The following is a 12,612-nucleotide window of genomic DNA, read 5'->3' as shown; positions in this document are numbered from 1 at the left end:
AAAAAATGTCATTTATGTAATATGCTGTTTGAGGAATTATTTAAAGTAGAGATATGTTTCTGGTGCTCTATTTATACTTTTGTATAAATAAGATGAATAAATGTTATAAATAAAATAATTGGCGGCACATTTTTTTGGTCGTTAGAGGCGTTTCGTTCACAGAACTATTCGAACCAAATTTCAGGACAGCTACGTCATTTCGCCGATTTGACCAATTTCATAAGTTTAGGGTCTCATAATCAGAGGTACTTAAATTATTAAATTTAAAAGACACTATAGGATGTCTTTTAATGTGTAAGACATTTATAAATGATCGGCTATTTTTAAATAAAAAAAATTAACAAAAACTGTAACAGAATTCGGATTGTCTTGCTATTTGTCAAAATCTTAAAATAGCATTTTTTTCCAAAGTCTAGAGTACAAACTGGTATATCTTTCTGAGAAATAACTAGATAGACCTGTTTATATGTTTCATATGAATGTGTTACTAGATGAATGTAAATTGGCTTGCTAATATTTAAAGTCAGAATCAAAGATATTCAAGAAAATGTTACAGTATCTGATGCTCAGACCAGACGTTGAAAGACAAACATGGGGATGCGAAATACTAGAAACTGTTTTTATTTGTCCATTTGAAAAATGGGTCATATTATGGGAATGCTCCAGTCGGGTGGGCGCCGTCCACTTTTGTTCGGAGCAAACATGTATCTCCTACTAGTTTCAATATTTCGATTGCAAGACCAACCAGTTTTACAATCTGATATTACATAGAAGCAAGTCTTTAAGGGCGACCATCATCTATAATATAAAAAAAAGACCTAAAGCGCACAATTTGTTGGGCTAATCTCCTACACTTATGGAGGGATTTCAATTAAACTTCATTATAAATGTTCACCACTATGAGAAGCCGTGTGACGGCAAAAGCACTAGGTCTCTAGGTCAAAAGTCAAGGTCACACTTAGAGGTCATTGAAAAATGCTTGTCCGGAGCTTAATTCTCTACATGCATGGAGAGATTCTGGTTTCGATATCACTTGGCAGAAATGTTCACCATTGTGAGGCAGAGTGTTGCATTCTAAATTCAGGTCCCTGCAACAAAGGCCAAGGTTACACATAGAGGTCAGAGTTCAGATAAAGATATGAAGTTGTGTATAGGGACCATTTATACATCATTTATTGATGGATTGTAATACAAATGGTAAATATCATGACTACAGGTGTGACATGATATAATTTAGGTTATAATTTGCAAGGTCAAGGCCGCAAAAGATTATTAAATATCCAGATATTGTCCAGAGTGTATCTCCTACATGCATGGAGGAATATAAAGGTTACTTTACAGAATTGTTCACCACCAAGAAACGTGATGTCCCCTGCATGAACCAGGTCTAAGTCAAAGCCTTAAAGGTCAAGGTCACTTTGATCTCTTTGAAAAACGCTTGCCAGCAGCAAATCTTTTACATGCATTGAAGGATTTTAACATAACTTGGCACAAATTTTCATCATGGTGAGGCTGAGTGTCACACATAAATTTCAGGTCCCTGCAACATAGATCACACAGAGGTAAAAAATTTCAGACGAAAATATGTTGAGGGACCAACTTCCGTGCCAAACTTCTTATCCCCCACATCTCCATCTAAAGCTTTGTGAAACCAGATGGGCGTATTTAGTGACTATATCATTCTTGTTAAGTTTGGATTTGTATACCCAGAGATAGAATACTATCTGGCGTCACAAAGGTTTAGATGGAGATGTGGGGGATAAGAAGTGTGGCACGGAAGTTGGTACCTCTTTTATCTGACAGTTGTAGAAGATGAATTTTTTGTATTTTGCTGGGTATATACTTAGGCAAGAGATATAGAATTAGGTAATATGTCATAAAAAACCCTTTGGGATTTTTCTTCCCAAATGTCTCCAAATAAAAAAAATTTTTTTTAATTTTATGTGTTTTTATTACACAATATAACAATAAAAATTTATGCGTTTTACTTTTTAAAATTTTTTACTTAAAAGTTGGGAAAATGTTAGCATTTTGTATTTTACTGGTTTTCTATGTATTAGGGGCGGTGGCCTTCCTAGGCAAAATAATGTTAAAATTTATAGGATTCTAGATGCAGAGTTCATATGCTTGAATATTTGCTCAAAAATCTTTCTGCAAATCAAGTTGTGATTCTCTAGTCTGTCTAGCCCAAACCTGTCACAAGACATACTTGAAATATCCAGTCCCATGGATGCTTTCAAACAAATTCAAGCAACTACTGACCATTAGAAATGTTCATTTCTCCCCCAGGAAGATCTACCTCTAAATTACCTTGCCCTATGTTCTTTACTGCTGAAAAACATCATACTTAAAGAAAAAATGGTTTATCCAAAGCCTCAAAACCCTTTAAAGGTTCTTCAAAAGAATAGTTTTAGAAGTGGCTAGATAGCTCAAACTGGTAGAAGACAGCCTCCGTGCGTAATTGATGGGTTTAGAGTCAGATGACTTCTAATCCAGTAACCTCTCTGGCGTGGGTTTGATCCCCGGGAGATGCTTTGTGGTAGTTTAGAACGGAGGAAGGAAGACTAGTACTGGTGTTACTCTCCAGGAACGTATGGTTAGAAAACTAACGGCCTATATGACTGAAATACTGTTGGGGAAAAGGCGTAATATGAAACAAACAAACAAAACAAACAAACAACTGGTAAAACTGCAGATCAGTATTTCAAGGATAATCTTAACAATGATGAAATATGATGTATATTATATAGTATACCAGTTAACTCAGTGCTGTGTATTTCAGGTGATGAACTGAAACTTGATGAATAAGGATTAATGTATTTCAATTCAGTATAATGAAGGAATCATGAGAAGTTCACTACAACAAGCAAGTATCCACTGTGCAGTATTTGTTGCAACTCATTTTGTCAACAAGGTATCTATAGTTTTACAATACATTATTACATGTTTGTTTGAGATATTTAGTTTTTCACAATACAGTCAATCCTGTATTTAATAGTTTGACATATTTGTAAGTAAATGATTTGATACCTTTGGACTTGATACATTTGGACTTGATACATTTGGACCTTATACCTTTGAACCTGATATCTTTGGACTTAAACAATACTTTTGGAAGAAAAATACTTGATATCTTTTAGGCTTAATATCTTTGAGAGGGAATGACTTGATATATTGGGAAGATAAAGGGCATTGCTGATATGATATCAAGCAAAGGATTCTAGATTTACTGAAGTTTTAAGTTTTTCATCATAAAATATCTGCCTGGATAATGCATTTTGATTTGATAACTGGGATTTTTCTCAATGTCAATAATTAAATAATTACTCATTATGTATAGTACATGTACCTCTTTCCGGACAGCTAAACTTTAAAGCTTTCTCTAGATTTTATTAAAAAAAGTTTATTAAAAGTATGCAATGCTTCTTATGATTTCAGTATGTATTGTCTGTGTTGAAGTTCCAATTTCCAACCATCTTTCAAGGGTATGTCAACTTTAATACATTCATTTATTTTTTATCCTTCTGGAACCAAAAGTGAATAGCCTTTGCCACCAGTTGTTGTTATTATCTTTCTGTAATTGATTTAAGTGTATAAAGCTTTAATATATCTGATGCAAAAATTATTATTTTTATTTTCAAAAAAAATAGCAAAATAATATTTTATTCCGGAACATTTTATTCTGTTAAATATGTACATTATTCATGTGTATTCTATGTTACAAATTTTTCGGGAATCACCATATAATAATGAAACCAATATAATTTTACTGTTGATAAATTTTATAAAAATATTTCATAAGATATAGATTTATACCCTCTTAGGGTAATATATGTATGCATATTAAAGCTGGAATAAGAAATGCAATTGTAGAAACAATTTTTGGGAGAAGCTAATCAAATATCATGCTGTATATCAAACAAACAACCTGATATTGTATTTAATATGTACTTTTGTATGTCCGTAAAAATCCGTTCAGATATATGGTTATGTAAAATAAATCTGTCATGGGCCTTTAACTTATTTCAGATGGCAGACTCTGGTGGGATTCCTAATGTTGAGTTTGTTGGTATCAACAAGGCATCTACCAACACTTCTTGACAATACAGACAGGTAAGACTAAATAAAAGATTAATTGTTATGCCTGTAAGTAAAAAATTCTTTAATCTTTATTGTATGTGATAGGAATTATACATGTAGTTTATACCAGCAAACACACGTGTATCTGACAGCAAAAGCTGAAGCCTAAGTCCATAAAATTTGAAATTCTTACAAGTATCAGTTGATGTGCATAAAATAGAAAAATATGCTAAAGGTATAAAGAAATATATGCAGAACTAATCAAATTTTATTGTGTTTCTTAGCCTTATTTGTGTGAAAATTGTTGCTGTCATTACTTTTTCATTTTTGGGTCATTTTGCACAATAAAAATGACAAATCTAGAAAAAGACACAAACAAATTTGAAATTATGAATTATGAAATTTTTGCAGATAAGTTATTAGTCTAGACTTGCATTGAATGTCACACAAATGTAAAACAAATATTTCCAGCCCTGTCATGTCAATAAACCACAGTTGAGATTTCAAAATGTTTGAAATTTTGATAAGAATTAGCTTGACTCTAGAGGCATTCTATGTTTAGATATGAGTATCTAAATGCAATAAAGATTATACTAGATGTATATTCATTATTGTACATTAAGGTTAATCTTTTTTTATATCTCACTAGATTTTTCTCACCTTTCAGATATGACATTGCTAACTGGTTGCCAGGGATGATGTTCTTTGTGAGCTCAATTTATTCTGGGTCCAAAGCTTTAGCTGCCTTGGTAAGTTACAGCAAAATCTGTTGCCTTTGTTTAATACATTTACTGTATATTCATTGCATGGTGTTAGTAAAGATTACATAACAATATAATATTTGTTCTCACTGGGATTCGTTGCAGTTGAGTGCACCCCTATCTTCACAACTATCATAACTATAAATGCAACATTATGACCTTTGTGCTAGGGAATCGATTCTTTGATCCAGTGGTCTGGAGCATTGTTACTTTGTAAGCTTGTGGTTGTGAGTTCAAATCTCAGCCAAATTGGGATGGGTTTTTTTCTGATGCATTTCCATCTTTCTGTTACAAACTAAAATTGTTGGTAAGAGAGATAAAAATACTTACATAAATAAAATGATGTCAATTATTATATTGTGAAGCATCAATATTTTATTATTTCAGTCCATTCCAGTGTTCCTGTCTCTACACAACCTAGTAACTGTGATACTATGTACAGCTCAACTTGCCATATATAGACAGGTAAATGACACATCTTAAAGGTTTTGATTGTTGGTCATGTACCAAGACCCATAACTCTATTTTAGATTTTCACAGATTTATTCCCCCTTTGTGAATTTAAGTAATCTCTTATAACTTTTATCCAGTTTTGTGTGGCGATGACATATTTTCTGTTTAAATGTAGAAGCATCCAGTGACATTCTTCACAACATAATCTGAAAATTTTTCACATGGACTTTAACATTGCTTGTGTCACTTAAAGCATCAAAATTAAAGAAGAAAAAAAGGCCCCAGTATTTATTGCTGTTTGTTTATGTAGGTTTAATGCCACTATTTCAGTTGACAAGTATTTACAGTTACACAATGTTGATGATACTGGTTGTATCATCAATTTTAATAGGGGCCACTGACCCAGACTACCACATGGATGGCTATTTCTGGACCTGTGTTCATATTTTAACAACAGGTAAAAATGATACACATAATATTTTACTCTTAAGGTAGAACATACATCTAGTTTATTAATAGGTGATGCAAATTTGGCCATTATTTTAAGTATTAATTACTCAGTTGGAAAGTTTCAAGGTATTTTTTTTTTTTTTTTGTAACTAACCTAAGAATAGAAAAGCTTTTGAATATTATCTTTTTTTGAGTAAATGGTTATTCTTCAATATATATACTAAAGTATTTACTATACTTTGTTCATTGATGATCTTTGTGAATAGTACTAGAGAAGAAAATATCTGTAAGCAGCTTTTTACGAACCCCTGTAAGATTTATACTGGCAAATAGTTGAATGCTACAATAGCTCTCTTGTTACAGTATTCATTTTCATATTTTTAACATGCTAGCTGACATAATATACATTATGCGACATTATTATACATTATTATAATATATGACTCCGTAAAAAAATGATAGTGCACGGTTGTGCAGTGCATCTATTTTGATGTGACGTCATTTTCGTTATACATGTATAAACATAGCGTAAAGACACGCTAAATGTAAGCGTTATATTATAGGCACGTCAATAAAAAAGGGTTCTTTTTTTCTTCAAACGGTCTTTGTTTTTGGTATATGATAAATAGAATATTAAATTCATGTAAGTTTAATACTAAATTTATTGAACTTGTTCAATAAAATAATATTATGCTCGCCACAAGCTTGTATAATTTTATTCAACTCGTTCAATAAATTCAGTATTAAACTTACACTTGTTCAATATCCTCTATTATGTTTAGTGAGTAAGGGGCATAATTAGCTACACATTTTGAAGAAATGAGTGGTGGCATGGCCAAGTGGGCAATATAAATTTACCAATTCCTAAAGTTTTGTTTATATGATTATGAAAGATATGAATTTACCAAACATTTACTGTTTGGTTTTTTATAGAAAATTTGGTTATACCAATTGGTAATGTTAAAGTTAAGTATATTTATGTCAGACATGTAATATATTCACAGGTGGATATGGTGTTTATTCAAAGATTTCACGAGGAAGATTAAAATTAAGGTATGATCACATTATATATTCATGTCACCTCACCCTCCCTTGTAGACCTGAATAAAAAAGTGAACTAAATAAACTACTATTTTAAGTACCACTTTGTTTGCTATTAAACAAATCTAAGGAGTGAGAGTTTTTGGGGTGGTTTGGCTTTGGTCGGGGGTTTAAAAAAATTCTTTTATAAAAAAATTTATTTGTAGCTTTTATGGGGTATAAAAAAATTCTTTTTAAAGCTTTATTTCTTTTTTTTTCCCCAGTGCTCATAAAAGGGAGTATTGTAACTATTTAACGGGGAATTTGGATGTGAATATCATTGTTTACCTTTAATATCTCTAATCGCTTTTATTTTACAACAAACGTTTATATGCAGCCTTATAACTGGTAACAAAATATTTTTGACGAATTTATAAAACAGCAAAATAAGATTTCTTCATAGATTGGCAGCAGACATGTATATTAAACAATGAAATATTTATAATTTACAAGGAAAAAAACTGGGACAACCCCTTCTGTATATTGTTTGGGCCCCTGTTTAGTTTAGTTCTTTCTAGGAACTATTTAAATTTTGTCTGTAGGAACCCCATCCAGCTTCTTAGAGAAAATTTAAATTCTTTTTGGGCTGAAATAAGCACTAAAGGAAAAAAGAAAATTTTTCCTCCTTTGGGCAGCTGAAAAGTCGCCATGCATTTTCATTTAAACCCAAACCCAAAACTGTTGGCTTTAAAACACATAGAAAAAGACATTATTGGGTTATAAAAAACCACTGGGTAAAAACGGGGGTATTTGTTTTCTTTTTAGTGTGTTTGTTTTTACTCCCTTCCAAACTATTTTCTTTTGTATGGCCTTTATTTAATTTTTTATAATTTAAAATTTTTAGGTTGGGGCCCAAAATTTGGTGTTAATAAAAAGTTTAAGAAATAAAAAGAGACTAGTTATGTTACAAAACAACACCCAAAAAACTGATTTGAAAATTTAGGGCCCAAATTTCTTGAAATTTAAATGGGGCTATTTTTACAAAGATGGGGTATTTTATATAAAAAAACTTTTGTTAAAGTTGTTATTCTAACCCCCGGGTTGGGTTTTAAGGGTTTTTATTTACCCCAAAATTTGCCAAAAAACATCTTTCCCGGGTTTTGATTTATATGACCTTTAAATTTTGTTTGTGCCCTTAAACCCCAAAAAGACAAACAGTTATCCTATTTACAAGTCTTTTATCATTGATTTATCAAGCTGCTATCATTTTGATAGGTACTTTTAGCAGAAAGATTTTTAGAGTGTGTATGGTAAGTGGTCAAATACTCTTCAGGTCTTGATATATTTTATTTCAGGGGATGCCGTACAAGCTGGGAGATATCCATATTTATACTTCTCCAAATTTTATGTTGGTTGTATCATGAGGTTTGTGATATGTATTACAATGTATTATACATGTATTGGAAATTAATTGGAAATTAAGGACCTATTATGGTTTAAGTTATTTTTATGTTGTTTTATTCCCTAGAACGGTGAAAATTTTTGGATTAAATAGCTAAAATATTTAACTGTAGTAGCTATAGTTTTTACTGTAATTGCAGCATTTTGTTTCCCTTTTATTGCTTAAGCCTTTGATTATATTGCCAGACTTTATTCTATAATGCTGAAGGTTTTTGCCTATAATGGGCTTTATGATTAACTCCTATAAAATACAATGTACATGGTGTAACTTTAAAACTGAGAGAACTAATAGAATGTGCAACAGTACCACCTTAGTGAAGACAGAGAATTTGTCTTTGGTGTCTGAAAAGTTTAGAAAATTAAACAATACTTAATGATCAAATATGGTAAACCATGTTTAAGTGAAAAGTTTTTAAAGTAAATGTTCTTTAATGTTCATTTGTACACATATATTATTTCTGTATATTGCATTTGTTTCAGTGGTGTGTTTGGTGTTTTTCTCGCTCTCAGTAATATAAAACTTGTGGAAAGTAATATAGATAAGGGAGAAATGGCAAAAATAACAGGGATATGTAAAGTAAGTACTCGTACATTTAAACTAAAACCTGCTGGAAAGAAATGACTAGTTCTTGCAGCCAGTATTGAACCAGGCCAGCGAACCTGCACTTCTGTGCAGTCTGGTCAGCTTATATGCTGTTAGTAGGTCAATTTTTATGCTCCCCGAAAAATTTCGGGGGAGCATATAGTCGTCGGGTTGTCCGTCCGTCAGTCAGTCCGTACATACGTCCCGAATTCGTGTCCGGCCCATAACTTTGTTATTTGAAGTCAGATTTTAAAACTATTTCACAGAAATGATCACCATATTGAGATTTGGGTCACTACCTTGAAGGTCAAGGTCACAGCATAACCTTTCAGCAAAATCCTGTCCTGCACATAACTTTGTTATTTGAAGTCCGTTTTTAAAACTATTTCACAGAAATGATCACCATATTGAGATGACATGTTGTGCGCAACATTTGGGTCGCTACCATAAAGGTCAAGGTCACAGCATGACCTTGCAGCAAAATCGTGTCCGGCCCATATTTTCGTTATTTGAAGACGGATTTTAAAACTATTTCACAGAAATGATCACCGTATTGAATCAATGTGTCACTTGCAACATTTGGGTTGCTAAGTCAAGGTCAAGGCATGACCTTGCAGCAAAATCGTGTCCGGCCCATAACTATGTTACTTGAAGTCGGATTTAACAACTATTTCACAGAGATGATCACCATATTGAATCGACGTGATGCATGCAACATTTGGGTACCTTGAAGGTCAAGGTCACAGCATGACCTTGCAGCAAAATCGTGTCCAGCCAATAACTTCGTTATTTGAAGTCGGATTTTACAACTATTTCACAGAAATGATCACCATATTGAGGCAATGTGTCGTGCACAACATTTGAACTTTGTCTGTGACATAATTCTGACACAACAAGAGGTATACCTTCCTGTGTCCAAAAGCTATTCGGGAAGCATCACCCAGTTCAACCGGCTCTTGTTTAAATTTGATATTTAAATCCCTTAAACTTTGAATGGACTGTTCAAAATTCAAAGCTGAACTTCTCCAATATACTTAAACAGGTTATTCAACTTACAGGCTGATTTGTTTATTTCACAAGTATGGTGAATATATGTCATGGACTTGTACTGTTTTGAAACTGTTTGTAACTGTGCATTGTGAGTTGGAGATGATTCAGCATCATAATAATCCAACAGCTAAAAGTTTAGAGCCTTTGCAATGTGCACAGATCTGGCTTACAAAGTTTTAGACAAACTATAATATCTTTTGACAAGGGATGGTCAAAATAATGAATGTAAGAAATAGTTAGTTCCTTGAAATTTCAAATGGTATGTTTGCAAGCTGAGTTTTGTTCTTGCAATGGAAATGTGTATAAAAAAAATTGTGTTTAATATACAGCACATTATTTTAATATTTCAATAGCAAACAGGATGATAAAGCATTGTAAATGATGTAGAAAACAATTTAATTAAACATGTAATTAAAATTTTTGATAAGGGGAGATCCCTTGGAAGTAATAAAAACAACAAAAATACATAAAAATTGCAGACTCCATTTGATCTAGTCTGTTCATGACGGATAATGGAAGGATGCAAAACCCCTCTAACAATGTCTTAAGCAGTACTGTAAAATCATTATTATTTGTGGGACACGAATTTTCCTGGTTTTCGTAGGTAGGTCAATCCACGAATTTAAGATCCGACGAAATTTTATCCCGACAAATACTTCTTGCCATGTCTCTATTCTGTACATTACAATCATATCGGCACTTTTCTGCCAATTTTTGTGTAATGAATGCCCAGAGGCAAGGATTAAATTTACTGGCAAGTGATGTGTGATACGGAAAGATATGTACATGTGTTCAGTAAAATGCGCGGCAATTAAGTGTAAGATTACTTTGCATTAGGTTATTTATTTGATTTTTTTACAAGAAATTGAAAATCCACAAATTTAAGAGCCCACGAAAATGCCTGATTTTGATAAAACCACGAAATTTCATACCCATGTATATAAGTGAATTCGCAGTATTCAGTCTTCAACTTTAAATGTACTAGAAATAAGAATAATGAACTTTTTTCATTTCAGTTGGTGGCATCCGTGACCTCATTAATTTTCTTCAAGTCAACATTCGCAGGCTCACATTTATTATGGTATTGTTATTTATAAATTTCATCATCTGTATGAATATATTAAGTTCTTGACTCTGGTGTCCACTTGGCTAAGTTCCATTGACTTCAAAGTTGCCCTTTAACACCTGTTGTTTTATATTTTGTTGGTGTTACTTTCAAGCATGTTTGTTGAGGGTGCTAGCCAATGTTTATTACGAGAGGAAGGGTTGTCTGCCCTTTTTTTTCCTCAACAATAAAAGCTAACGAAATAAGCAGTAGAGGATGAAAAGAAATACTAAAACTATAAGGAGAGATTGAAACCGATTTTTTTATGTTCAAATATATATGTATTAAATTATTTACATGCGCTGGAATATGATAACTTTATGCTTTTTGAACCACTAAAGGAGTTCTTGTTGGGAAGCTTACCAGTATTGGGGTCATATGAGGAAACATGTTCGTCACCTTGGTAGTTCTCAAACTTATGATCCCTGGGTAAAAACACACACCACCCACTACTAGGGCTTCAATTGTATACAACTTCTTTTAATTATTATAGTCTTGTACTACTACATGTATTGAAATTTTCTCCAGTCGAAATAACTTATTATACTTAAAATTATTTATAGATTTTATTTCTTTTCCTACATGTACTTACCTGGCAAATTATGATTTCAGGATATGTGTGTTAATCATTTAGCAGCCATAGTTTGTGAAGATTCAACCAATGTTGAGGAGTCACCTGTTTTGGCCTCATCCAATCCACAACATTTAACGCAACAAAATTCTTTGACAAGAGATTATATTAAAGTGACAGTTCAGTGATCTCCTTTCCTCAAAGATTAGAGAGTATTCTATTGGTAACGTCTAGTCGAATGACGTTTGAAACAAGTGTTGAATTCAACGTTCTGATTGGTTTAAATATTGAGATCTGAGAGGAATTATTATTTTAGATAGATCAACAATAAGGCTGTGTTTATAGGTTATATATTATATTAATATATCTCAATGACAATCTCTAACTCCATTGTTAAACAAGTAATAATTGAAATATCATATTTGAGAACAGAATTGTTCTATAGTATTATATACATGTCCCTACTACTCTAACGAAAAGATTTTTACAGTGCGACAGAATTGAAATTTTCAGCAAAAAATGTGTGAAATTTTGTGATGTCTAAGAGATAAGTGTAAGATTAACTTTAACAAATCCCTTTTATGTTAATTTTTTAGAAATTTTCATTAATTTTTAGTGGTTATTTTAGAAAGTCATCCGTGATTCACAGAATACTTCAATGACTTTTTATTGATGCAAGGTTTTTTATTGGCTGTCACCTGCATGGAGAAATTTCGCCTTGCTAATGGATTGAACAAACAACCCTTTAATTACTTATTCTTTTATAAGAATAAATCTGTTTCTGCATTCAAAAAAATGTACTACCTGCATAGCATAATTATGAATTGATTTGATTAAACTTGTTTTCATCAGTATTAATGCAATGTTACAACTTCTGACTCTTTCATGCATGATTCAATAGATGAAATTGGTGTATTCTTTATATTATATTTATTAAAATAGCCAAGTTGCACAATCTGTGTAATAGTTTAAAGCAGAACGCCTCCAGATTCATGTTAATTTTCATATGTATTTAAAAGTAAAATATTGAGAGCTGAACAAATAAAGCAATTTACATATTGCAATCGGCACTTAAATC

At 32.1% G+C, this 12,612-nt stretch overlaps 1 protein-coding gene and 1 long non-coding RNA gene across 2 annotated transcripts; both read left to right on the top strand.

Annotated features, from left to right (window-relative positions):
• Window positions 1-7,118, top strand: LOC132713528 (transmembrane protein 241-like). Its single transcript, XM_060696170.1, has 9 exons — window positions 1-245; window positions 2,783-2,914; window positions 3,439-3,485; window positions 4,030-4,113; window positions 4,748-4,829; window positions 5,229-5,306; window positions 5,625-5,751; window positions 6,749-6,797; window positions 7,049-7,118. The coding sequence occupies exons 2-9, from the start codon at window positions 2,846-2,848 to the stop codon at window positions 7,116-7,118; spliced, it is 606 nt and encodes a 201-aa protein (XP_060552153.1). The 5' UTR covers window positions 1-245; window positions 2,783-2,845.
• A 999-nt stretch (window positions 7,119-8,117) lies between these two features.
• Window positions 8,118-10,941, top strand: LOC132713524 (uncharacterized). The gene is made up of 3 exons (XR_009623461.1): window positions 8,118-8,189; window positions 8,706-8,802; window positions 10,875-10,941. It is a non-coding gene; the product is annotated as an uncharacterized LOC132713524 (long non-coding RNA).
• Window positions 10,942-12,612: the final 1,671 nt, after the last annotated feature.

This window comes from Ruditapes philippinarum, unplaced genomic scaffold (assembly GCF_026571515.1).
Source record: "Ruditapes philippinarum isolate M1 unplaced genomic scaffold, ASM2657151v2 ctg4188_1_1_1_1, whole genome shotgun sequence".
Lineage (NCBI taxonomy): Eukaryota > Metazoa > Mollusca > Bivalvia > Venerida > Veneridae > Ruditapes > Ruditapes philippinarum.
The sequence above is the reverse complement of the archived record's forward strand: the minus strand, read 5'-3'. Positions and strand labels throughout refer to the sequence as shown.